Source organism: Aulonocara sp. 'chitande type north' Nkhata Bay, linkage group LG23, assembly GCF_057382095.1.
Source record: "Aulonocara sp. 'chitande type north' Nkhata Bay isolate Kocher_YH1m ecotype deep benthic linkage group LG23, A_spYH_male_GT1.1, whole genome shotgun sequence".
Taxonomy (NCBI): Eukaryota; Metazoa; Chordata; class Actinopteri; order Cichliformes; family Cichlidae; genus Aulonocara; species Aulonocara sp. 'chitande type north' Nkhata Bay.
Window position 1 is genome coordinate 16,409,920 of NC_141365.1, and position 26,754 is coordinate 16,436,673.

The 26,754-nt window shown below is 39.1% G+C and overlaps 1 protein-coding gene across 2 annotated transcripts in view; it reads right to left on the minus strand.

Annotated features, from left to right (window-relative positions):
* Positions 1-17,345: 17,345 nt before the first annotated feature.
* tgfbr3 (transforming growth factor, beta receptor III) overlaps positions 17,346-26,754 on the minus strand; it is a 66,088-nt gene continuing 56,679 nt past the window's right edge. The window contains exons 14-17 of one of the 2 annotated variants that reach the window (XM_086281758.1): positions 25,609-25,729; positions 22,234-22,281; positions 21,601-21,702; positions 17,346-17,601 (exon numbers count right to left, since the gene is read on the minus strand). In XM_086281758.1, the coding sequence (XP_086137884.1) occupies positions 17,483-17,601; positions 21,601-21,702; positions 22,234-22,281; positions 25,609-25,729 (390 nt within the window). In that variant the 3' untranslated portion in view covers positions 17,346-17,482. Of the gene's footprint in view, positions 17,602-21,600; positions 21,706-22,233; positions 22,282-25,608; positions 25,730-26,754 lie in introns of both variants that reach the window. The other variant, XM_086281757.1, reaches the window with a different exon arrangement.

Below are 26,754 nucleotides of genomic sequence, written 5' to 3' on the forward strand. Positions count from 1 at the left end.
CCTTAACTCACATGCGCTAAAGTGGCCTCAACCTGGAAACATCTGGCTCAGATAAGATGTACTTCACAAGCACATTCAAATCTCAGCCCACAAAGAAAATAAAGAACATTTAGTGTGTGAAGAGGCCTATTTTCCCTCAACAAATCAACATTTTTTTTTAACAGTGTTTGATAAGGTAGCTCCTTCCTTGCTCCGTGCAAAGATTGCGTTTAAAATTCGAGCAAAGGCTCAGGGAAAATCTATGTGGTAGAGCCAGCCAACAGCCTAATTGTCAGTTGTGGCGAGTCTAATGGTCTAAATATGCTTTATAAGTGCAGGGAGAGCTTTTTGTGTGTACGCTGCAGTTTTGATCACAACAGAGCCTGAATTTTAATGATTGCCCACGTGATTACGTTTACCCCTGGGAACGGAGATTTGGTGCAACCCGGATACCGCACGAGCTATACGCTGGCACCATTAACCGTGCAGTTTATAGCAAAGAAGGTCCCTATCCGCTTTGTGGCCACCGCAAGCATGTGGTCTGCATTTTTACACAACACACTACATTTCCTTGGCACCACAGCTTATCAGATGTTGTTATCGGGGTTCAATCTGTGAGACAGACCTGAGCTAAACTGGCTTAATGTAAGGGTTTTACACTAAATCCTGTTATTGTCACAAATACGTTTTATCAGTTGCTCTTAAATACTGTTTATTTCTGAATGTGACCACATTGTGCAGATAGCATCTTTCCACTATTTTCTTTTCTTGGCTCAGTGCTCTGCAGGCATGGAAATAACACAGAAAACTGGGGATATGATTGCTATCCCAAACAGAAGAAAAACAATCACTATTCATCCCAGCCTATTTCTTTAATGTCCACTGAGTAGATTAATAATTTTAAATATGCATAATATTCACATCGAAACCCTTCTATAACTGGATTACTTAAAGAAATGTGAGGATTAACATTGAAGTGTCAGGTAAAAAGTTGACTCCAAGTGATTTATTTATATTTAATACTGGGCAAAAGTCTTGAGCCATCCTTCATTTCTTTATATTTTGCTGCGAAAATAGAAAACACATGCAGAGATTTATTGAAACATGCAAATACACATCGAAATAGCAAAAACAGTCAGTATTTTTTATGACCACCTTTATTCTTCAGCACAGCCTGAACTCTCTTAAGGAAGCTTCTTGTGATTTCTTTAAATAGCAACTAAGAAATAAACCAACCACTACAAAAATGCAAGGGCTGGTTTTTTTCTGTTCCACTGCAGACCTGATTGTAGATTAGCCTTTAAGTGGGTTAACAAACAAAAAAGGAAATTTGAAAAGGGTCAAGTACAAGGAAAAAACAACCAATATCCAAAGAAAAACTTTGAAAGACCTTCAGAAAGTGGTTTCTTCTATCCAGAAGTCTGAGCACACCTCACTGAGCTGCACCACATTACCTTGTTTAGCTTCTACTTGAGTGGTTTTTTCCCTTGGAATTAAACAGTTTTTGTCTGAGGGTGCTGCTGAAATACACCAGAAGGGTCTTTGGAGTTTTTTAGAGCCTGCTGCATAAGGGATGACAGTGTTGTTTTTTCTGTCATTCTGCTCCTCCATGGCTGATGTCTGACATTCTTACCTGGGAATCTCCACCAGTTGTTCTAGAGCTGAAGAAGCATCTTCAAAAAAACCCCAAAGAAGTCCAGTTGCATTCTTTTTAAGCACTCAACAGTACAACAATCAAAGTGCTCCCTAGTCAAAGCATATGTGTTAACAACTGAAGAATACAGAGAACAGTGAATACAGGTTAAATATAGGACACCACAAACATGAAAACAGACAGAGGAAAAAGGAAAATGAAAAAAAAGAATATTTAAGAAAATCACAAACTGAAATCATAGTGACAGCAAAAAAAAAAAAAGCACAATAAGGGACCACAGGTTCAGCAAAAGTCTAAAGTTCACATAGATTTGAGGGACTATTCATTGAATGTTTGATGCTCTCCATGAAAGCGGTTTTCCCTCTGTGAGTATGTGACCACTAATGCCTCTGGATCAGCAGCACTGAGAGAGATGAAGAGCAGCAGTGATACATTTAGCTCCTGGAGGGCACCAGTTGATCTCTTGAAGGAGTCCAGACACTCAGCAGTGAAATCAAATCAAAGTGGACCAGCTATCTCTCCAGTGGCAGGGACCACAGAGCCCATGGTTTAGTGTGTTGCCTCAAAGGGCTGCTTTGAATTCTCAAGTACACATCATGCATACATTGAGACCCATAACAATAATAATAATAATAATAATAATAAGCCCACAAACTGACATGTTAAATCATAAACTGGTGAATGCTGAACTTATTTAGTTTTTGATTGCATACGGTTAGGTTATGGTTATTTGACTATCAGATATCAATGTTTTTTAAAACAATAAAACGATTCGTACCATAAATGTAATTGTTAGTGTCTGGAAACCATCATGCAAATTACCAATTAAAATATAAAATACTATTATCATTTTACATTACTCTTCTGGCATTGTTATACTTAAGCCCAGTTATTTCCATGGCTACCAATAGGGAGTGCCAAAGTGGGATATTTTTTATGTCAATAGTAATATCCCATTTTTACTGCTTAATAACATCATGTAGAGACATATAATGTAGCAGGAAGTGTGGTTTTTATTTGGCAGTACTAAACGAGGTAATTATTAAATAAACAAGCACAGTCTAAATGATCAGATCCAGTTGAGTTTTGCACAAATAAAGGTTTTCAAGAAGTCAAGTCCAAGATCACATTAAATGTCTAAATTAAGACCCCCGATGGCTGTTTTATCCTCGCCCTTCAAGCAGCACCAAAGAACAAAGAAAACAAGGAAAAACATAAAAAGGAAGAGCTGAAATCTTGTATGGAAACTTATAGAAGATAGAAGAGCACAGCTGGAGATGATGCTGACAGGTTCAACAGACCCATAAGTGGCGAAGAACTCAAGAAGTCCATTCAATCAGCACTGATACATAAGGCACAGTCAGTTTTTCACACAACAAGGTTGCTCTGTTAGCACTGCAGAATGAAGAAGGATATTTATTTGGTCACCAGCCAAACTGGGAGGAAAGGAGGGATCCCTGGTTATGGGGCAAAAAGAACATGAGTCTCAAACACTAAAAACCAGGTGAGCCATCTGTTTCACGGCAGCAAGAAAGGTTTACATGTGGGTTCATCATCAGAGGGAAGGAACAACGACTGCAGAACAGATTGTTTTAAAACAGCAGTGTTCATGCAAGATCAAAAAATTATTATATTTTTTTACACAATTCTCTATTTTTTGTACAGGTCTGAATGACTTTTAATAATGAATATTATCATTTAAATATTACATTCTGCAGTAAAGAATCTGATGTAAAATAGCTCTGCCCTTTGATGGGGCTTTGTAATTTCTAGGAAGGCTTCCATGAAAGCTTAACTAGCCCTTGCAACGTAATTAACTAATGTCTCTTGGGCTTCTTTGGCTAAAAGGCTATGATTATAGGTGTAATTTTGATAACTAATGACATAAAATATTCACTTAATTCTGAAATATTTGATCATTTACGTGATAAATAGTGATTTATTAAGCATAAGCAAAGCTTCTCTCTGGAGTCTTACCATATTATTCTGTGTATCACTTTGGTTTTAGTACTTCATTGCCCTGTTTTAGTCGTTCATTTCTGCCACAGGGAATATGGGGTAACAATGAAGTAACCGCTTCATTCTAGAAATTAAACCCTATGTTGAATTTCTCAAAAATTTAGTTTCTCAAATGGCCAATTGAGTTTGGTTAAAAAAAAAGGATTATCCTAGACTCTCATGATAAAATAAAGAAGAAATAAACATTTTAGTGAAAAATCGTCGCTATAATTAGATCACCCCTTCAGTATCCTTGTGTTCATGAAGGGTTTTTTTCTGTAACTTGGTCACTTAAAGTGAAGTAGCTTAAAGTTATGCATCATTAGGGAGCATGGCTAGTATTGTATTTTTCACAGTGTTTGCTGGTACTAAGACACTCTAAAGCTTTACATTTACATTTATTACAAGTCTAGACAAAGTTTGCACCCTATACAATATCCCAGTGAATAATGAATATACCTTGCTAAAAAGGCCTGCTAGCCAATGATGCAGTAACCAATGATGTTACAGTGGATACAACCATCTTTTATATACGGTCGTTGCTCAAAATATTAAATGCCATTCACCACTGCTAACAGGATTTACACAATCGCATGCATGCATTGCAGTTTTAATGCCCAAAATATATATATCCATCCATCCATGCAAGAATTTCTGTTGTGTCAAAATCATTTTGATGTGTTAGCCTTGCATACACTGGCAACCTGTTGCCTGGTCACAGCTGTGATAGGCTCCTCCCTAACCACAATCTTGAATCAGTTAAGCAGAAAACAATGGATGGATATAGCTCAGCTTGAAAATATTGTTGATTTGTTTAATTTTTGTTTGTTTGTTTCGTGATAAGCCCCAGACCTGCCTTGCAGGGACGCTCACCCAGGACCTCCATAATAACAGAGTGGGGAAAAATGCATCTGGGTAATGCATTAGTAGATCAACCAAAATACTGTGTGCCTAGAAACTCTCAGCACTGCTCACCAAGGGCAGAGCACTCTGCTCTGCATCATATCTACTTGTGATTTATCCCAGTACTGAGGTGTTAGCACTCCAATAAATTCCCCTCATTATTAGAAAAAATGCTGAACAAATGCAACACATGTGCATACCTAATAAGCTGAACAGCTGATGTAAACCGATGGAAGTCAGCATCTGCTGGCCTGCAGAGGTCTCTCAGATGCAGAGCAATGTGTGGCGTTTTCATGGATGTCAGTATTAATCGTGTGTTTGTAGAATATTGTTCATAGAGATTTATAACATCGTGTTGTTAAAGTGCACCGTTACGGCAGGGCGTAATGCTTATTTTCCCCATGTTTTTCATGGTGAATCTTTGCACAGCTGGGCTCCAGAACAGGACAAGAACCTTCACAAAAATGTGAATCCTGGAGATGTGTGACACTTCCATAAACAGAGGTCCATGTGAATAATTTGTTTTGGGACCTAACCCTGAGTGGTTTTACTATGCTGACCATATAGGGTGTAAAGTAGACTCTCGTGGTAGCACTGCATGACTGGATCTTCAGAGTTGGGAGAGCACTGTTTACATCAGAGCAATCAGGCCAGCAGGACTTTTATAAGAATCAGCAAGTTTTAATAAATTAACAGCCTGCTGCCCTTCTGCTCCTGACAGCCTGCAGAGTATAAGGAGCAGATATCTCAGTGTGAACGGTCTCTAAATCTACAAAGTTGTGAGACTGTTGTGTGGGGCCCTCATGACGTGAGCTCTTTAATTAATCACTGCTGTCTACAGGCATTTTTGATCTTTAGATGAATTGAAGAGCATGTCAAGCCAAGCTTTTAGAATGTATAAATTAGCAGATTTGCAATAACGTCACATTCTGTGAGAGCTCTGTACAACCAAAGTAATGCAGAACACATTTAAAAACAGAATTTAAAAACTCTCTTGCAGTAGCAGGAGTAAAGAAGAAGAGGACAAACCACAGCCAGGTGTAACCTAAGCTTGACTGGGTTGCACGGTGTCTGTTTTTAAGATTGTGAGAAGGAGAAGAGATGAGAACTCCTCGGGGAGTCTTTTTGGTGACGTGTCTCTGGAATTTAACTCAGTCCAGCCAACATAGAGGGCCCCATTATAGGATACCTTGGTAATTGTATTCTGCTGTTTTTCTTTGCCAGTAACATGACCACAATTAGGAGAAAATATTCCATATTTGTCCTTGAGGTACCTTAAAACAGATGCCAGTTTTCCTCTTTGTGTCATATTAACAGGAACGAGTGGAAGTGAGGAGGGAGACCCAAAGAGCCCAATGCAGCTTTTATTGCAGTCAGGTTTTCAGTTTACCAGAGAGGAGAAAACTGGTTAGTGGTGTTTAATGGAATTTGAGGAGTGAATTGTACACACAGTATTTTGATTAAATTCTTACTTAGGTCTCTTTCAAGGGCAGAATTACAACTTAATGTGAACCTGCCCATGGGTGGAACAAGCAAGTCAGGGCACTGCCCACACTCCACCTGAAAGCAGGAGAAAAACAGGGTGAAAAAAGCAGCAGTGCCTGCCAGAACCACTTGCTGCAAGCTTATTAGACTCCTAGCTTACTCTAATGCCAACAAGATACATGAGATCCTTTTTCCTCCTTTTTTGTGAAATATTACAAAACAGAGGCATCAGCAATTACCTCATGTTTTCAAGTAAGTCTGGATATGACGTTAAGAGCCGAGCCTAATTCCAAGACCAACAGATTCAAGATGTTATCAGACTAAACAGTCATGATTCGATTGTTTCTAATTATTTAATTTATTTCGGAGTCATAATTGTTCCTTCGTGTTGCAGGTGTTAAATCCGCACATGAAAATCCAAAATAGCAGTTGTTATCTGTCTGCTGGTTTTTAATATAAACACACCTTTCCTATCTGCCCGCTCTGCTGGTTAGCTATTGCTGCACTGGATCACACTGTTAGGATAAGACAGGAGATGATTTACTGCACACTTTTGCAGTTATAATGTTTAGTGTGGGTGCTATGAACTTAATGGGCAATAGTTATGTCGTGACATACTGGTTTTATAATGACGGTCGAATTGCATTTTCTGTTTTTTCAGTTAAAACCTTTTGGAATCAACGCCTTTGCCGTTCTCACAGTCATCACCACAATTTAACTCTGACATATGTACACATTCATTTTTTCATGTCATATGTTCTTTTTTGTTATTTTCATGGAAAATGACTCAAAGGCAAGGGGTCAAAGGCTGATTTTTAATGATTTGTCCAATTAAAAAAAAAAAAGATGAGTGGTATGACGTTTCTTCATCATCTATAGTGACAAATGCCAGAAACTAAATTGAGAGCCTGCATCATGGCCTTTATTTGAGAACATGTCTCTCAGCCTCAGGGCTGCTCCAGGCTTTGAGGACTAGTTTGTGAAACAGACTCCCACCTGATCCACACTGCTATTGTTTTTCTGTTCTGTCATGCCGGCCGGATATGTGATCGGTTATCAATTCATTTGATGATGTTATTGAGGCCATTTAAAGTACAGTCAGCATACACTGTTCAACAACACATTATAGCCACCTAAACAAGTAAAACAACTCTGACCAGAGAGGCATTGACACAGAACATTGGGAGTGGGTTATCTTAGATCCCGTGGGTTGAATTGGAGGGTCTCCTTGGATCAAACTTGCTCTGGGGCATCCCATGGATGCTCAATTGAATAAGAATCTGGGGAGTTTGAAGGTTGGGTCAGTGCCTCAGGCTATTTGTGATCTTCAGGTGGATTTCATCTCACTTTCGTTTCTGCAGTAAACAGAAAACTGTATTTCTGGTTATTATATTATAATTTAATATAGTAGGAGCCCTTATCCACAAAGCATTTGTTATTGACCAGAAAAACTGAATTAATCAAATGATAAAATTATGCATGAACGTAGTTACTCATGCCTAAAATGAAGGCAATCAGTTTTCTGATTCCAGCGGTTTTCACCACTAAACCCACTGAAAATTTGGCATTGGCCTCTCGGTGTGTCAGTGTCAGCTGCAGCAGCTTTCCCTTTCCATGCACTATTTTACTATTCTTAAATTACACCTCTGCCTCGTTCACCTTTCAGTGCTGCCTCGGGCAGCAAACATAATTTCTGCACATCTGTTTTCTGGATGACAGATTTCACTGATCAGCTGGGGCTTCCACTGGACCAATCACAGGAAAGGTGTGTATTTTCTCTTTCTCTTTCAGAAGGGGGCAGGCATCTGGTTGTGCTTAGTAGAGGGTACTTGGACCTGGTGTATTTGGTTTGGTTACAGCATAGATTTGAACTCTTGAGGGATGGTGAGGCATTTTGCCGGATCCTGGATGGAAAAACAGATCTTAATGAAGTCTGGCCTTTCCTCGTGCAACTTTTGCTGCGTGTCACTTGTGGGCCCGGGCAGTAAGTAAAAGCTGTGTTTTCAGGAATCAGATTCTGTGTAGTTAAACTGAAAAGAAGATTAATGTCCCATAAGCCAGGTTTTTTTTGTGTGTGTGTTTGTGTGTCAAAAATAAACCTAATAAACCTAACTAAGCTCAAATTATTTTATTTCAGAGATAACTGGAACTTCGCATTAAGCATCAAGGCCAGGTGATGAAGTTCCTAGTAAGTTCCTAAGTTTGACACGTCCCAAGTTTTGTGATTCAGTTCTAGGGGTTTCAGAAGATTGTTTTTAAAGATTTTAATATACAAACACTAATATAACAAGGTGCCATTCCTTCTGGCACCTTTCTCCTCAACAATACACTCTGCCCTACTCGCAGACAAGCAGTGTTGTCTTACACCAATGAACACACATACAGTAAGGCATCTGCAGGTGAGACTGTGTGTGAGAGTTAAAACTTTAATGTGTTAACAGGAACAGGAAAAGCTGCTAATTATTGTCTCAAAAGGTAATTGGCGCTCATCAGAATCTGTTCCTGTCACATTCGGCTTTAGCATACCAAGTTCAAAATCTACATCTCCCAAGACATTAATTTTCAAGTCAGTGCTACAGTTAAAACAACAACAACAACAACAACAAAAAAAAAAAATGGTTAGAACCAATGACACGTAAAAACCAAAACTAACACAGTAAATCCCAAACTAACAAATATCAGTTTAACACCAATGACTCCAAAGTCAAAGCCAATATTCTCTTTTGGATCAGGATACATTTGGCTTTCTTGTAAAGATATGAAATCTTATATAAAATCTGTCTTATGTACTATAGTATGTTCAGTATAACAAAGCATTACTTTTCCACTTCATCTAGATTTGATTTTGGTTTTACGAAATTTTATGGCCAGAGGAAAACAAGAGGGAAAAAAAATGCCTACGTCCTTAATTTGACTTCGACTAACCAAAGATGATTGATCATACTTGACAAAATAAGAGTAAATTGTTAAAAATATTTACCGACTTGTGATTCTTTTCTCTACTCCGTGCAAGTCATGTGACATTGGCGTTGTGGTAGTTTGTTAAAGATTTATTTAACAAGGTATTTTCGGTAAACTGAATAAAAAGCAACAGGCAGAAAATGGTATTCTAAACACACATCTGCAAACATAAAAGCAGGCACCATCTGTTGCATTAATGGCATCTGCACCGCAGATGATATGATTGATGTGGCACAAATCCAAACGAGCTCAACAAAAGTTCCTTCTGTTGAAAATAATCAGTGATGGTCCTGCGCTCTGTGAGTTTTAGAGCAATAACAGTCACTCGCAAAGGTTAAAAACCTCCAATTCAGTCTATGACTTAGTGTCACAAAAACATAAACATATCTGTTTGCTCATTTAGAGAGCCGCTTTTTGGATCTATCAAAAACGACAAGTAACGCATAAAACAACCAACAGATTGTGGTTCGGGATTCTAATCTGTTTATGTGTCATCCACTCAAAACCACCTCCCAGAGCGGTTAAAGTTGCTTTGGGGCTGAGGCCACAATTTGGTCAAGTGTAAATGAATGATGTGTCTGCACGAGCCACGTGCGCCCCTAGGCTCCTCCTAAGAAATTACGACTTCGACCACACTAGCAGAAACATAAACTGCCGCCTGCCTCAAATGAAAATAGAGTTATTTTCACAGGAAACTGTTGGGTTTATGCAATTTGACTTCTCCTGTGCAAGGGAAGGTGCTGCCAGGTGCGAGTATAATGCAGACACATGTAGATCACGATGAAGTGAACACTAGATGAGGCGAATATGATGAGTCTAGCAGGTTTTTTGTGGTCCCCAGACTCCTTCATTAGAGAAGCATGTGGATAGAGAGAACAGCTTTTTCAAACAGGAAAGTTTGTCCAAACAGTACAGACTTATGAACTGGAAGAATCGACGAGTGCTGGCTCAGTTTTTCCAGTTTGTTTTTGTTTTCAGCTTGGATTGCGGCTTGGGCAGCAAACCGCTTGGTGAAATTAAACGCAGGGAGGAAGGACCCTGTTTGGCTCGTGCGTGCGTATCATGCATGAATACACACATTGCACACATGCATGCAGAGGTCCAGCTTGGAGATGAAGAAATGAGCGCAGAGAGAGAGAAAAAAGAAAAGATGTTAACATTAATTGACTGGGAGATGTTTGTGGTATAAAACTAGTTATAATTGAGGTTTGTCATTATGAGGAGGAGTGTAATTTCAAGCTACAGAACTTTTTACTTGTCTTCCAACTGGAATCACTCTTTTCCATTTTCCAGCAATAAGCACGAGGGCCTCCAATCTCTACAAAGAAAAAAAAAGAAAAAAAAGCACATGCAGTACCCATGTGCCACAATCAAAGCAGAACTTGCAATTCAGCAAAATGAGTCCTGTTTTATGGATTCTGGCAGCAAAATGAAATGTAGCCTAGTCATATTTTTGCGCAGTATAAGAACCAGCTGTGATGTGAGGTTAAAGTTAGTGGACCTCAGACAGGGGCTATAGTTTTAGCATGGCTGAGAAAAGATTACCTCCAATAGGAATGGTATGCTAACTGGACCAAATAAACACTTTTATTGCTCAATATGTTGAACTTGTTGAAACGCAGATTTGAGGGATATCTCAGCAGAGACCTGCAAGGAGATTTTGAAAATATCACCGTGTGTGTACATGAAGTGCAGTGGGAACCCTTTGGCTGATGTTAGTGAGTAATGTTAACCTCATGGAAGAACTGTGTGACAATGGGTCCCAGGGCAGAGATGTGTCAAAGCCCCCTACTGACTCACTCATGTTAGTGAGACACCCAAACTGAAAGCAGGGCGTTGTTTGTGTTGTCATTTTGATTCTCCTTGCGGTCATTTTGGTCTCTCCGAGGCTGGTTTAACATCTTCTTGTGTTTATTTTGAGTCTTTTTTTGGGTCATGAGTTGTTTTGTTGAAGTAATTTTATCTCATTTTGTTGTGACTTCACATTTTTTTTAGTAGTTTCATAAGTTTGATCTTTTTTCAGCACCTAAGCATTTTCCACTCTCAGTTAACTGCCTCAAAACTTGAAAATGAACAACCTTGGGTACGGTGGCCAACAGATAATTCTAAAGTTCATCTAAAATGATCATCTGCTGTTGTCTCACGCTATATCTGTCATCATCAACTGTGACACACACCTTTCTTCTTCTCTGAGGTCTTCCTCTTTTACTCTATGGCAGCTCCATGTTCAACATCCTTTGTCAATTATGTCCCTCCTCTGCACATGTCCAAACCATCTCAGCCTTGCCTCTCCAAACTGCCCAACCTGAGCTCTCCATCCGATATACTAATAGCTTCTTCAGTGTACCAATAAACACTGATTATTTTTAGCTGCAGAAGCAGTAAAAATGACCCCTTCACTAAAAGTAACAAATGGCAACAGGTTGTATTAACACGGGAAAGGTTTGCAAGATTTAACAAAAGGTTTATTGTGTGGAGGGGAGGTGAGCCAGAGATCGCATTTGTCATGAGCAACAGGGAGTAACCAACAGTGAGCAAAGGAATGCCTCACTGTTGACAGAACAATATGGTAAGAATGAGTGGCAGGACCGGGGATATATATTCTGGAGTTCGATGATTAGTTGATTGAGACCATATGTGCTATTGCAGGACCTGTGGAAATCAGAGGAGTCCGCACAAACATGATATGACACTCAACACAGAGGCCCAGTTCCACTCTTACATTAGTGGCAAATCTAAACGAATTTTCAGTTGTTTCATTCACGTTTAGTCACCAACAATGCTGCTTGAAAATAAACTTAGTAATCGAGTCAAAACTCCCTGAAAACGTTTCAAGCTCTTCTGCCCCCAAGTATTTGCACCATAGACTGTTGGCTTTATTATCATCGGTACATAATATAAAAGATGCACCAAATATATTACAATGAGTGTGACTGTGTGGATCAGATCCGGCAGAGATGCACCAGTTGAGATTTTCTTAGAACTGTGTTTTCTCAAATGAGATCAGATTTCATTTGACACTAAGGACCTGCTTTTTTCAGTGCAAGGTTTGTTAGCAAACGCACAACATGTCTGCTTTTCATCTATGAATAATGTGTTCTTTTTCCTGCCGCAATATAGTTTTGTGCCCTGAGAAAGGAAGAGGTGCTGTAGCTGCTAAAGCTCTGCGTAGGTCCACAGACTGTTAATCTGGTCTCATCCCCCTCTGTTGTTGTATAACAGCCAAAAATTTCCCAATCTTCTCACTTAACTTGCTTCACATAATCAACTTTAGGACCAGATGTCTGGTCTAAATTAGTCTGGCCTCCCCAGCGTCAGTGTTTGGAGTCTTGTCAGCTTTTAAAATAAAATAAAAAAAAGCCAGAAAAGAAAAAAAAAACAACATCTTTTTTTAATTTCATCCTGCATTTGTCATGCTATATTGTCTGGGCCACATGCAATCAGTGACTAAACAGATTAGCTACAGAACAACAAATGTGTGTTCCAGGTACCCAGAAAGGGAAAGTTGGAAATAAAAATAATGACATCATAATCTACGGGCTGATTCGTTTGTTGAAAAATTCAATAAATTAGTCATCAGTTGGACAAGAGTGTTGCAGCCTGAGGATGCCTCGGTGGGGCCGCTTTTGGGGGGAAAAAATTACAGATACAGAAACAAAAACTTGAAAGGGGTCTGAAGGATTTGGGACATGTGGACGTACTGAGCCAAAACAGAGCTGGCAAAAGAGCTGCTTTACTCTTCGCCCTTGGCCTCTTTCCCTTTTCAGTTTACTCCAAGGCAGGCTGCTTACAGCTGTCTCTAAGGAGCCCTAATCAAAAACAAAAAAGGGTAAGGACTCACATTGCACTCATCTCAATGGTCACCCCCATCCCCCCTACGGAATCCTCAAGGCAGAGGTCCACATGGTCTATATCACGCTATGAGCTCACCAGTGGCGAGTCATGGCTTTAGCGCCAAAGAGCCAAACCTAACACATCATTATTGCAGCTCATTGTTCCAAACTGCATCCTTATAGGAGTTACCCACATGTACGTACACTCACAAATAAGACTCAACTAAATACCTAAAAAAATGGCAGCAAAATGAACAGTCATGACAATTTCGTGAGTTATCATGAACATTTATTGGTCATAATGGGAATACAAATGTCGTGCATATTTAGAGCATATAAAAAGTTTTATAAACCAAATGGAACAATAACGGCTAACTTACGCTTGACACATGTACAAACACCAATAAAAGGCCGTCTTGGCATTAAGGGGAAGTTGTAATTTGCCATTGGTTGCTTTCAAAAATCAAATGGGAAACTGCTTTCAAACCATAATGGGGCCCCAGAAAAATAATCCATAGCAAAGCAAACACTCACATAGATACAGACACACAAATAACACATTCATAGAAAAACATGAGGTAGTCAAATGGTTAAAAAAAATACAATCAGTAACTAGTAATCCATAACTAATCTATGGATTTATGCTCCAATTTTCAGCTGTTCTGAATTCAGCATTTACTGTCTCTCAGCGAAGCCACATCTTTTACTGCTACAGTAACACGTTTGGTGTGGGACAGCATTATTTCGTATTTATTAAAAACCCGACATTATCCATACCTGTTCATGAGGGGGGGGAAGTTTTGAAGTTTTTCCCAGCTTGCACTGGGGCACAACTCAGGGAGGAATGTTGGTATTTGAAAAGTGACTCTCACAAATTGTATTGAATTGTTAGTTTGAGTGAAAAATATCCCCAAATTATCTCAAATGAGAAGATTAGATCCAGAACATAACTCGAGGCTCGGGCGCTTAACAGCATGAGTGGATGAGGGCGGGTGGGGGGTGAGGGGGATAATTATATGTTTAAAATGGCTTCGCCACACTCGATAAGAGAAACCACAAAAGTACAGGAATGCCAAAAGCGTTAATCCCGCTACGGCTGCTGATTATAGGCTGCGGCACATTTCAACTCTGCAGCGCATGGATCTTTCACTGAGGATGATCACTGTACCCTGCAGTGGGATATTGTTTTTTTTACAATTATGCTAATTGCTAACAGCAACAGTGCTCTGCAAAAGGACTGCTGCATATATGCATAACTTAGCTTTACCAAATAAAGCTTTTAGCTGGATTTTGGCTGTGGACACACACATGGCAGGAAGCCCGATAAAACAAACAAGCTGTGAAGGTTGCTCCAAACCGAGTGTTTCTAATACAGCTTAATAAAAAATATTTCTCGGGTGTTATTGAAAACAGTTGGGTTTCCACTATCAAAATAACTGAAGGTTGATTTTTTTTTTTTTCCACTGTTCCATCAGGGGTTTAGGCATGATTTCATATTTTTTTCATTATCTTAAAAGAGGGTATATGTCACTGTTGTGACAACCAAAGAACCAAAACAAGTTGGGTATCTGGGTTTTTTTTATATAACAATGGGGAGGACTCCATCCTTTACTAATTTTATGTGGAAAAATATATATTTTTACATCTATAGCTACAGCTTATCTTTAGTGAAATAAACTTTATACTTAAGATGCACAACATCTGATTTCATTACTTCATATCTGACACAATTTATATAAAATAGCGAGAAGCGGCACATGGAAAATTGAACCCAAACACTATCTGACAAAATAATATCATGCTTAAACAAAAGATTTGTATTCCAGATTTGTTTACATATGATAATAATAACAATCTCTTTCTATTGTATTCTTTATGAAGTCAATAAGACACATCATCCCATCAAATAACAGAAAGAATTAAGAAAATAATCATGACATATTTTTTACTTTTTTTTTTTTTCAAAAATATTAGTCCCTTTCTGACTATAAATACTACTATTTCATTTTCATTAAAGTGTCCTAAAGAATGGTATAACGTTTAAACAAATAGTGTAAATAAATCCTCCCGCAAATGTGTGTTATGTATGAGCAAATCCACAATTCACAGTACGTACACACATAGAAAACAATAAATTTCTTTTAGTTAATATATTCCAAAATATAATTTTATACACAAATATATATATATATATATATATATATTTATACTCTCTGTAGAAAGCTTTATACATGTTTACATGAGGAGAGAAAAAAATGAAAAGCTTTAAGATGATACACATTCTGGTTACTGCTTACAGAGTTAAATGATAGCAGGGAAAGGGCCCAGTTTGTCCTCCACACACATACAGCAATCATTCATCAACGGTGGAGTAATCGTGGTGCTGCAGTTTGAAGAAGGCAGGAAACTATATGTTGGTAAAAGTCAGCTTCAGCTGCAGCTTGTTCAACACACAGTCAGTGCCGAGATTCATAGAAAAACATCTGGGAAAAGGAAAACCAAACGCTTTATGTTTGATCTCTTAAAAATGACAACAAAAAACTCTCTCATAAGGAGTTCAATGATTCATCAGCCAACTGACAAAGTTAGTCCTCGTGTTATCATGAGAACAAACCAAATCTTTATTTTGCAGCCTTTCAAATGTAAAAATGTTCTGCTTTCACTTTATAACTTTGGTTTTGGGGTTGTTGGTCTGACGGGCAATTGATTATCTAATAATTAAAACTGTGGGATCCAAACCATGATTACCATATAAAACCACGACTGTCAAAACTGTTAACGTAGTTTCTGTTATTATAAAATCTGATTAATGAAGCTCACGCTGATGATCCAGCGAAACTCCAAAGAAGAAAGAAAAAAAAAAAACTACTTTGCACACACGAGTAATTACAGTATTATACAAAAATATACAGGCCTTGAACGAGCAAGTCAGCGCTTCGAGAAATACCCTTATTCACTTGCTTAACATGAGTTGCATCAGTATTGAATATAGTGCTGAAAGCAGTGGCGGACTAGCGTAGCTTAGCATACAAACTTCCGGCAGAAAGAATCAGTAATATGCAGCACAAAAAGGCCACGCTTAAAAATGTCCCAAATTTTCATTTTAACTTTTCTGATATTTTTTTTTTATAAAAAGACAAGATCTAAAGTAGCATGTATTTTTAAAAAATCTTTGCTTTACACAAAAGTTGGTGATAAGCTAGGTTTAGCATAAGGAATAGCCTAGCTGCTAGCATCACGGTGTCCAAAGCTTTAGTTTGGTGGGCCTATTTCCAAACTTTTGGACAGAGTATTTAATGCTCACTAATCCACAAACCTAAGGGATAGTTCAGTCCTATAACTGAGCCTGGGCAACATTTTTTTTTACATAAAATGTAAAATGTTCAATAATATTTCATAAAAGAGATATAAAAATTAAATCACATAAATCAATTTATGGCCATTTTTGTAACTTTAGCATTAAAAAGGTCTCACACATAACAGAGTCAATCACTCCCTGCAATAAGTTCCAAAACAATGCCTGCCCACTGTATAATTTATTTATTATTCATGTCATAATTATAGTCTTGCTGTCACAAATAAATATTGATTCCTAATATTTTGTATTTTATATTCACCATGACTTAAACATACTGAGTGTTTTAGGCCTATTACCCGGAACTAGTCTTCCTAGAAATGACTACCACTCCCCTGAACTACTCATTTCCACCAGGTATGCTAAGCTAGGCCACTCATCAACTGAACAGAGCTCTATAATTCACACACAGACAAAAGAAGTGTCAATCATCTCAAATAAGAATAAGCAAATATTTCTCTTAATGCTGAAGTCTTCCATTAACAACAGCTAGTAAAAGGGAACCCATAATGCCCCTGTGAAGTTGAGTGAAACTAAAACTCAAATCTTTGCCTATACCAAGAGTTACTAAAGCATACTATTAGATCAATATACTTTACCGACCTGTGTGGCTGAATCCATTAAAAAGTACAAACAATTTGAAAACGTGGAATTTTCTCAGCATGTCTTTCACATTTTTCATTCACATTTTTTTGGCATTTACCCTTTTGAATACATTCATACCCAGACTACCTTTTTAAAGCCATAATCTCTGTGTCAAGATGATGACTTGTTCATACTGCACACTTGTCCGCATGAAAATAGTGGTTTATTTGCTTCCTTGCAACTTTCTAGGTTCCACTGTCATAAAACAACGTGCTCCGGCCCAGCCATCAACATCTCACTTACTAATACTGACGTCACTCCAGCCTTATTGTGTTGGCTTGCTCTCTGAGCACACCTGCTTAGCACAACCAGCCCCAATCAAACCATTTAAGGTCAAAACAAAAGGCTGTGTTGTGGTCAGAAAAAAGCAGCATTTGGATTCGAAAGAAATGTCTGGAATAAACTTGCATCTGTTTCTCGGATGAGGCTGCCAAGCTGTGTCTCAGAACTAACACACATCAACATAACCAAGACAGTTCATTTGTCTGCACACACTTAAAGTGGCACCAATTTAGCACAAGGACTTAAGGTGTTATTTTTTCTTTTTTTTGTAATCATGCTTTTTTTTCCTGTCCTGTCACGTCCCCAAAAATAATTCCTTTCATGGAAGGAGATAACAAACCGGTCCCTGTGAACCGTCAGAACTTCCTGGCAGTGCATCCTGCTGGGCTACGCGGTGCTGCTGCTGGAACACGGCGTGCTTTGCATGCTGCCGATACTGTGGCCTGTACTGCTGTTCTCCGAGGCAGGCTGGGACTTCTGGACCGGCTGTGTGCCAGCTGTCTCACCTAGATGTAGAGCAGAAGAGGGAGTGTGGCCGCGGGAGAAAGGGGATTGGACCAGAGGGAGAGAGGAAAAATGAGTATAATTTACAAAAAAGCCAACCCTAGGCAAGAACATTACAAAGTGATTTGGTTAAAGCTACAAATTGAACTCCTCTAAGACTGTCGAGCCTCCATTGTTCTTCTGCACACAGAATAAATGGGCTGCATAAAGCTCCTACTGTTTACTATAACTGCCACTTGACATAAAGCTTTCACTGAAGCCCGTATAAAATCTGAGCATTCCTATTTAGATTAATGTACTTTTATCCCTAAGAAAAAATGTGTACTTTTACGTATAAAGAACTCGGGACTTCATCTGCCCTCATTTTTGACCATTTTCAACCATAATCTGCCACAGATTCTGTTTTTAAAAACGAATCCTCTAAAGATGCCACCTCAAAACGACCAGAAACAAATGGTCGCATCCTATCTGACAGATGATATTTTAAACAAAGAGAAGAAGATGTTTCTACGTTCACAGAGTTCATTTCTGTCTGGAACCAATTAGCCTTGCTTTAGCAGATAAAGGCGAACAAACACAACACGGGCCCTGTGACCGGAGCTCAAACCAATGACTGGTTTATTGTTCTATGTCTAAATAAGCGTTTCATTTCGTAAACTCTTGGGATCCAATGGCTAAAATGAAGGGAAAATAGAAGTGCTTGAGTTTGTTTCCAAAAACCGTCTCTGACAGACAATGAACAGCTTCTGAAATAAAGCCAAGTCTGTGTTTAATTTGAGTATTTGGCACAATTATTACTGCAGTGTGTCCCTCGCTTGCTTTATAGCTTATCTGAAATGAAGATAACACATTTTCTCTTGGAGAGAGATTGTTCTATCGATAGTTTAGTTTGTACTAGAGGTCGTGTGTGTTTTATACATATGCTTGCATATATGACAGGCATATGTATCCACAGGCATCCCTTTCCCTCTTTCGGGCCCCACATTTCTCCTAATGTTTACCAGAACAGGGCTGCCAGCAGTCTTTCCCTCACAGGACCAAGAGTGCTGCAAAACAAAGGCACTTGGATTCACCTCATCTGTCAGAGGAAATTTAAATTCCCAAGTCTGATATTATCTTTCTAGATAGGAAAGATAAAGGCTGCTTTTATCTGACCGAAACATAAAGTGAATGAAAACTCTCTATGAAAGTTGTTGTAACAGATGTCTACTTAGGGACAATTTGCCTTAGATTTCAGTTTGGGAAAACACTGACCCCAGTATCTCTTGGATACAAAAATTCAAACATACAATGTCTTTGTAGTGGCTAAGGATACAGTAACAGCATCCAGGACAGAAACCTCTCCACCCAACATCCGCTCTTTGCATGCACCTGCACAGAAAGCACGCTAACACAAAGTTAGCAACGAACCCGGCTTCATGACGCAGTCAGGCTTGTTCTACCCTACTCCTTCTACAGCAGAATCCCTGTGGTGATCTCTGTGAGGTGATCTTTGGGCTGGTTAATATTCAGAATTTCTTTTGGTAGAATTTTCCCAGACCATGACAGCCAGAATCAGCCAAGCATGCTTTTCAAGGGCAGGAGAAACCAGAGCTTCCACATAAAACCCAGTCGTAGGACTGGGAGAACATACAAACTCTACATTAAAAATAACGACATAGCTCTGGCTATAAGACCACGTTGCCATTATAATTTTATAAAGGCTTGTGGAGTAATATTGCAGAAATTTGGACTCTAAAGTGAAATCTAAAAACAACACAAAGCTCTGCAAAATTTTATATATTTACAGCACAACTTTGAGCTAAATCCTAATGTGACAAAGATAATATGGTTATGTTTAACCGTCTCTTACTCACCATATCTGTCCAGCTTTTAAGCATGACGACATTTGGGAATTAGGACTAAACAGAAAGTAAAGCAGGGGCCCATGGCATTAGCGTCGGTCTTGAATGTAGTAAGTATAAGACACATTCACATTGTGATAAGTAAAAAGTATTTTAATTCATTTTAAGGGGCGTATAAAGTATTTATCATGGAGTTGAGCTCATTTGATACTAATTTATACAAAAGTCAGCCTCAACAAAAATCATGTAATCGTGAAAAAAGTGTTTCAGTAGTGACTCAACAGAATGCCATTGTCATGCTCTGATTGAGCTTAGAAAAGTTGGTGTGGCCGTCTAGGTTTAGGTTAGATAAAACAGTGAGTTTTCGGATTATCTTAGTAACGTATTTAAGATATGAGTGATAGTGGGACAATTTAATATGGCCAGATGAGCTTGTTTAAGCATTTCTGAAATAGCAAGGCTTGTTGTGTGTTCTCACGGTCAGAGGAAGGACAAACAATGACCTGGTGACAGTGTGTGGGATGTACTGGAACAAATTTGATCCGAATGGGTCCAACTTTCAACCTGCAAGTTTTGCTGTGGGTATCAGATTACACGGGACACATTTAAAAGTCCTGCAGCATCCTAGGCCTCCAAGTGACTGGACCTGCTTAGGTAGGAGAGGTCCTAACATTTTGGCTCATCGGTGTCTCACTGAATTTCAGAGCAGATAATGTGTGAAGTTTCTCCTTGTGTCTGGCTGTTTTAACAGTTGGTTTCATTTTGTGGATGAAAACAAAATTCTTGCACAAGGTGACAACAGCTCCAGCAATCTCCAGCAACCTACAAGCCAACTACAATATATGTGCCAAGACAATGAGAAAACTGTCAAAGGTTATAATGTGAGGTTGATGTTAAAGCATTTACGTTGCTGACTGCCTTGTAGGGAAATAAATCGTAATAGATAGAAAAACCCAAAATATAATTCCAAGGACTATATCTAACTGTTTTCTGAGAGGTCCTCAGACCCTGAGGGGATAGACTCAGTTTAGTTTTCTTGTTTCATCATTGGTTTAAAATATGCTCTCAAGTGGTATTTTGAGTGGTTGCTTTGGAGGATATACTTTCTTGGGTTTACATGGGACAGAAAGTGTTGCCATATAAGGTCATTTCAACTAATCCTGCTTAACACACCCATCTAAAAGTGTATTTTAATAATGGAAGGAACTTGTGCCTTAAAGTCATCGCCATGCATGTTTCCTCCTAACTGCTATCTCCACCCCTGTTTTTCATGCGTGTTCACCTTTGATATGTACTGCCAGCCAAATGTAAAGATTTGTCTTTCTTTCTTGGTCACCCACTAGAAAATCCATGAAGCACAAGTGAAGTGGTTTTCTGAAGAGAAGCCAATACCAATATTGTGACAAAGATAAAGGCACTAAACTCTGACAGCTGATCTTTACGTCTAAAAGATATTGAGAAAGAGCTAAACTCTCATTAATGTGACAGAGCATGACTGGAACAGTTTGCAGCACTGTAACCCGACACGTGCCTGTATTGTTGTAACTACCTGGGAGACTGATTTACACTGCCAAACTGTGAGCTCTTAAAAAAACGTTCACTTTACATACCGAATGCTAAAGTGAAACAGCCTAAGTCCTTCTGCAAAACGCACTCAGCTCACAGATAGTCAGTTAAAAACTAAGGCAGAGAAGAACAGGGCAGCTCTATGCAACGGTGAACTCAGTGGGCTGCTGGGAACTCACTTCCTCTCATAGGTCAGTTAGGGTCAGCGGGCTGGGGACGAAGGGGAAGGTCTTGGCATCTAATGGACAGATTGTGTGTCTTTTCCTGTGAGCGCCCACTAAACCCTACAAGGGGAATTTCCAACTCGTCTCCAGCCATTGTACTGGGAATGTACTGAGAAAGACCACCCCATGGCCCCCAAAACATTCAAAGGCAGGAAAGAGAAGAGCTCTTGCTGCTGACCAACAGGATATATTTACAGTAGAGGAGTCAATACGTTATTGTGAGCAGGCCTCTGTCAGCAGCAGGATGTTTGGCAATCACAGCAGCACATTTCTGGCACAGAGACCCTCAGGCATTCCTTTGCATCTTATCTTTTCATTAATGTGGAGAAGTGAGTTGGGGCCACGGAGAGGCAGGTAAAGAACCTACCTGTGTGCGCGTAGATGAACCACAGAGCTGCGGTCAAGAGAGCCCCGATGACAAAGGCTGCAAAGGCGATGCCCACCACCACAGGAGTGTCCAGTACATACACTACTGAACAACAAACCAACACAGAACATGGTTTTAATGTTAAACAAGTGTATTATACATACAAATACAGTACAAATATAAATGACCTAAAATGTGTAAAACAAGAAAACAAATATTAGGAACTGAAATCGTAACTAAGTTCACCTTTTACCCAGTCACACTGCCCTAGCATCTATTGCCTATATTCTTGGACTCTAATAGAGTAGCTATGCATGATTTACAAAAAACAAACAAAAAAAACAACAACTATTGCCTGGCCTAGTTAGCTGTGTTATCAGCAAACTACAGATCCATAGTTACTGGTAAATTCTAGTTACCTTCTTCAGTTTGAAAGAAAAAAGTCCAGCAAGCATCACAACTGTTATGGTAAGGACCAATATGAAATAATAAGTGACCTAAGCTGATGATTCCTTATATAGCTTCATTATTTACTGGTTTATCTTATGCAGTTTATTCATTTTTGGGATCCATATAATCCACTTATATACACACGGACATACGCAAAATAAAATGCAATCATATAATACTTACCATCAGGAGAGGGCTTACGTGGCTCTTCTGATAATTCTGATGTAGGATCTGCAAAAACAACATATAATAGTTTAAATATATGTTGACTATTGCGTGTACAGATGCACAGTATACAGTATGAATTATGGTACATTAAAATAGCACAATGCAAGCTCTGAGTCAGCCTGTCAGGAGCAGCAGATTGCTGATACTGCAGTGTGTTGATAAGCAATTCTCTGTGGAATGTGATCCAGAAATCTGAACCAGGAAAACGCTGAAAAAGCAGCTATTCTGTAAGCCGGCAGTGTCCTAACGGATGAACCTTTTAACTCCAACCAATCATGCTCACCCATTTATTTCAAGCCATCTGGAAGGCTTTCAAAAGTGAAATTAGCTATAATAACGTCTTAACAAACAATACAAAGGCGCTTGTGTACGGGCGAACTCAAGAGGCAAACCTGGTATACGTCCAAGCCTGGGGCACAATGGCTGCTATTCTCGGACAGGACACCTTTAAGTTTTCATCTCGGGTAATGGATGATGACAGGTCATCAGAGAAGACTTTAATTTCAGAGGGGACGATGGCCAGAGGACGTCCTCTGTGCCACCCTACTCCCCTTCGGTCTGGAGCTATCTGTCCCGGGTGACTTGTTATGCTAAAAATGTCGAGGCCATGAACACATGCAGCCTCATAAGCAGAAGATAAAGGAGGAATATACAGACTGAACCCAGCAAAGCACAGGAGTGTTTAATGCTCTCGTGTTAACTCGACTCAGAGATCATGTGCAAAGCTGAAAGCTCGGTGCTTTCAAATACTGCCTTGATGTCTATAGGGTACAGTTCTCTGCAGGACATCTGACTGGTCTTGAATGTTGTTTTCTACTTTTAACAGAACCAGACATCTGCTTCAAAGTTGAACTTTTGATTTATGCTAGCTTTATGTTGTTGCCAAACTTGAAACAGCCCTGATATCTCTACGAACATCATTTATTTATGTAAATTTGCCTGATGTGGAAAGAAGCACTCCTGCGTAATGACTTGTTTTTGTTCAACTTTGGCCTTTCGTCATAGAGCTGTTGCTCCAAGACTCTCAACACAGAAGAGTTTCAAACTTATAAACCATGCAAAGGTTGAACTCCGTAGCTCAAAACATGTTATTTAACCCAGCTCAGGTCCACAAGGTTACTAGCTCTGCCTAAAGTGCGGTGTACAATCTGCAAGCATATGTCAAAGATTTACTCTCTTCTTTTGTTCATACTCTGCTGAGGCATGAATCCTAACTCATGTTCATCCTTTCTTTTTCAGAACTAAAAAAAATACGTTTTATGATATTTTTAATGATAAAGTGAGCTTCTTGACATCTGGCCAGTGAATACAGCAAACCATATGGAGAGCCTCATTCAGTTGGTTTTAAAATAATAAATGAGATATTTTATGAGAAATCAGTTACTTAGAAAGACAAAGTTATCTAAAGGATGAACGCGTTCATATATCAAACACTGCAGTTCAACCTGTTCAGTCCAATGTGATATAAAAAACTATCCTCTGCCTTTACACTTTGCAGACTTTAAACTAAATTAATACTACATGTACTGATGTGATGATATAACCAACACTGCCAGCCTCTCAGATAGATTATACCTTTCAAGTTTTTCTAAACGTTCCTGAACCCATAAAAAAGGGATCAAATTTATTGACGTTGTGAAGCAGTAAATCTAATTTTGATGGTAGAGCTTTGAGGCTGTTATGTTTTTCCATGCACCAAGTTGGCCACAAGTGGCTCCCTTTGATTTGTAGATTGAACTCAGCTTTTTGGGATGTTGTCCAGTGCAGAACCGTGGCCCTTGAAAAGGCTGCTTATTTTGTTTGCCATCCTAGCATAAGCGATGCCTTTGTGTTCTTTGAATTCGAGGGTTTTTTTTTCCAGTGTGTTTATGGCATAAGTGTGTTTACTTACTCCATGGAAAATAAACCCGCTGCACTGGCATAGTGGTGCAGGCAGTGCACCCTGCCTGTACCACTTTGGACTAGCTTGGCTTAGACACTCAGCCATTACTTCAAATTTCACCGTCTCTGTTCACCAATATCCTCAGCATCAACACTGGCATGTCTGTGCTAAAAAGTGACTCCATCCATTTAGTATCATTGCCCAGCATTGGAGGCTGATGTCCAATTAAAATGTATTAAAGCCACAAACTTCTGGTTAGAATTATCCTGCACAACTCTGACTCACACTAGAGCTCAGACAAGTAGGAACTTTAAAGCTAGTAAAATTACTGATGTTTAAGAGTAAGACCAGGATCTGAAAAATACCATCAGTGCATACACTGCAACTGGGAGAAATCAATCAATCAATAAATTGTTTGGTCTATGAAGAGCTCATCACAACTGATATTAACATCCGAACAAAATACAGGGTTCAAATCCACAATGGAACACTATTCTGAATAGCACACATATACTGTAGCACAGAGATTGACCAAGCCAATACCAAAACCAAGTTTCGTTAGGTAAAGGAGTAATCAGTCTATTTTCTACCATTGTGAAATAGCGGTTGGGCTGTAGCTTACACCAATTAAAATGATCTAATTTACATCAAATCACAAGCCAACAAACATGACTCAAACTGACCCCAGGTCTCATGTTGATGTCATTGCTCAGAGGGGGATGCTAATATGAAAAATGCTGGCAGTCCGCTAGAGAAAAGGCACTGATTATATCAGTCCATTTAGGTTTAGGTCATAATAAATATCATGTGAAGGCATTACCTCAGGTCTCCATCCTGCCTTCTAAATGTACTTACACCCCCTGAGGTGCTACGATAAAGAGTGTGAACCAACAAGTGACTAAACATCGAGGGACCTTTAGGCTCTGATTGGGCGCTCAAAGCCAACAAGTGGACCACCGCTCCTCATTTTCCCCCTCACTAGTGGAAAGCTGAGGCCACAGTGAAGGGCCTAAGTGAAAACAACTGGATCTTAGTAACGTATGACTGTTCTTTTCCATGTCTCCCTCAGCATGGTCTGGTCCACAGCAGAACTGGGCCTCAGCGTTAGCACACTCCCCTTTATCAGCCATATGCTAGTTTGAACACACACACCCAAAAACACACTCTTGTGTACAGATGTCAATGTAAACGGAGACACACCATATGTGTATGCCTAAGCACCTGTATACACAATCATATACACACAACACAGTTAATAAGGACCAGATGTTGGACCGTGATCCCGTCGTTTGGTCTGATCTCCAAGTATCGACTTTATGCGGTTCCTCTGCCTTCAGAATTGCTTCTTTCACTGTGCATACTCGTATTTGTGGGTGTCACAGTTCCAAGCACAACTGAACTCCTGGTGTAAACAGATGTAAATTATGTTTGCTTTTGCTTTTACTGACCTGGTATGTGGCTCAAGTCATCCACCACAACCAGCGGTTGAGTCGAGACCTTTTTGTTCATCATCATCGCCATGATATTGTCCACAGAGAGAGAATCACAGTTTTCAATGGGTGGCAAACACTGTGCAGAAAATTAAAAAAAAAAAACCTAATTAATAACTTGACATTCATATTTCTCAAACTCAAAAGTGCATTCACTCATATCTGCTCAAAAGTACTAATTTGGAATTCAAAGTAAGGAAAAGCTTGCCATCTTCACCCACTACAGCTGATGGCAACTGTAATATGTTAGCACCACAATCACAAGCCAGCCTCAGGATACTACACACACACACACACACACACACACACACACAACCCCGTTCAGCTATCTTAGTGAGGACTTTCATTGACATAATGGTTTCCCTAGCCCCTTACCCTAACCATTAAAAATGATTGCCTAACCCTAACCCTTACAAAAAAAAAACAAAAAGAAAAACATGACTCTATTAGTGGTAGAAATAAGCTTATAATTATTTTTATATCTAAAATATTAAATAATTATATAAAAAATATTATATTCATATCAGATGGATTAGACAGTTTCCTCTTGCACTGAGATTGCAAATAAATGTGTGATTTATAAAAACTAACAAAAAATTATGTGGGAATGTTGAAGACTAACAATTAACCTCACAATTAATTTTAAGAGCACAAAATAAAGCACAATAAGACTCAGTGTTTTGTGGAGGCTAAATCCCCTCCACAATTCTTTGGAGGAATCTGTCTGCCTTTCTGGTTTTAATATAATGTTTTTAGTTTATTTTTAGGATTTTTTTATATATATACACCACACTTCCCATTAGCTCAAAAGGTGAATTCTTACACAATAATTTAATAGAAGGACCAGTCAGTCAGATGGGACAAGTACAGTATACGCCAAAGAGGACCGTCGAGGGAAGGAGAAGAGGAGCAGAAAAGTTTATCAGGAGCTTTAAAGGAGAGTATGGATGATCCAGCGGCCCCTAGGACCGTGCACTAAAGCTTTAACAAAAGAGAACTAAATCAAACTCTTTTTCATACCTAACCATAACCTAATTGTAACCCTGACACTAAAACCGCATTTTGAGCCTTCAAACCTGTGAGGACCGGTGAGTGTGTCCTCAC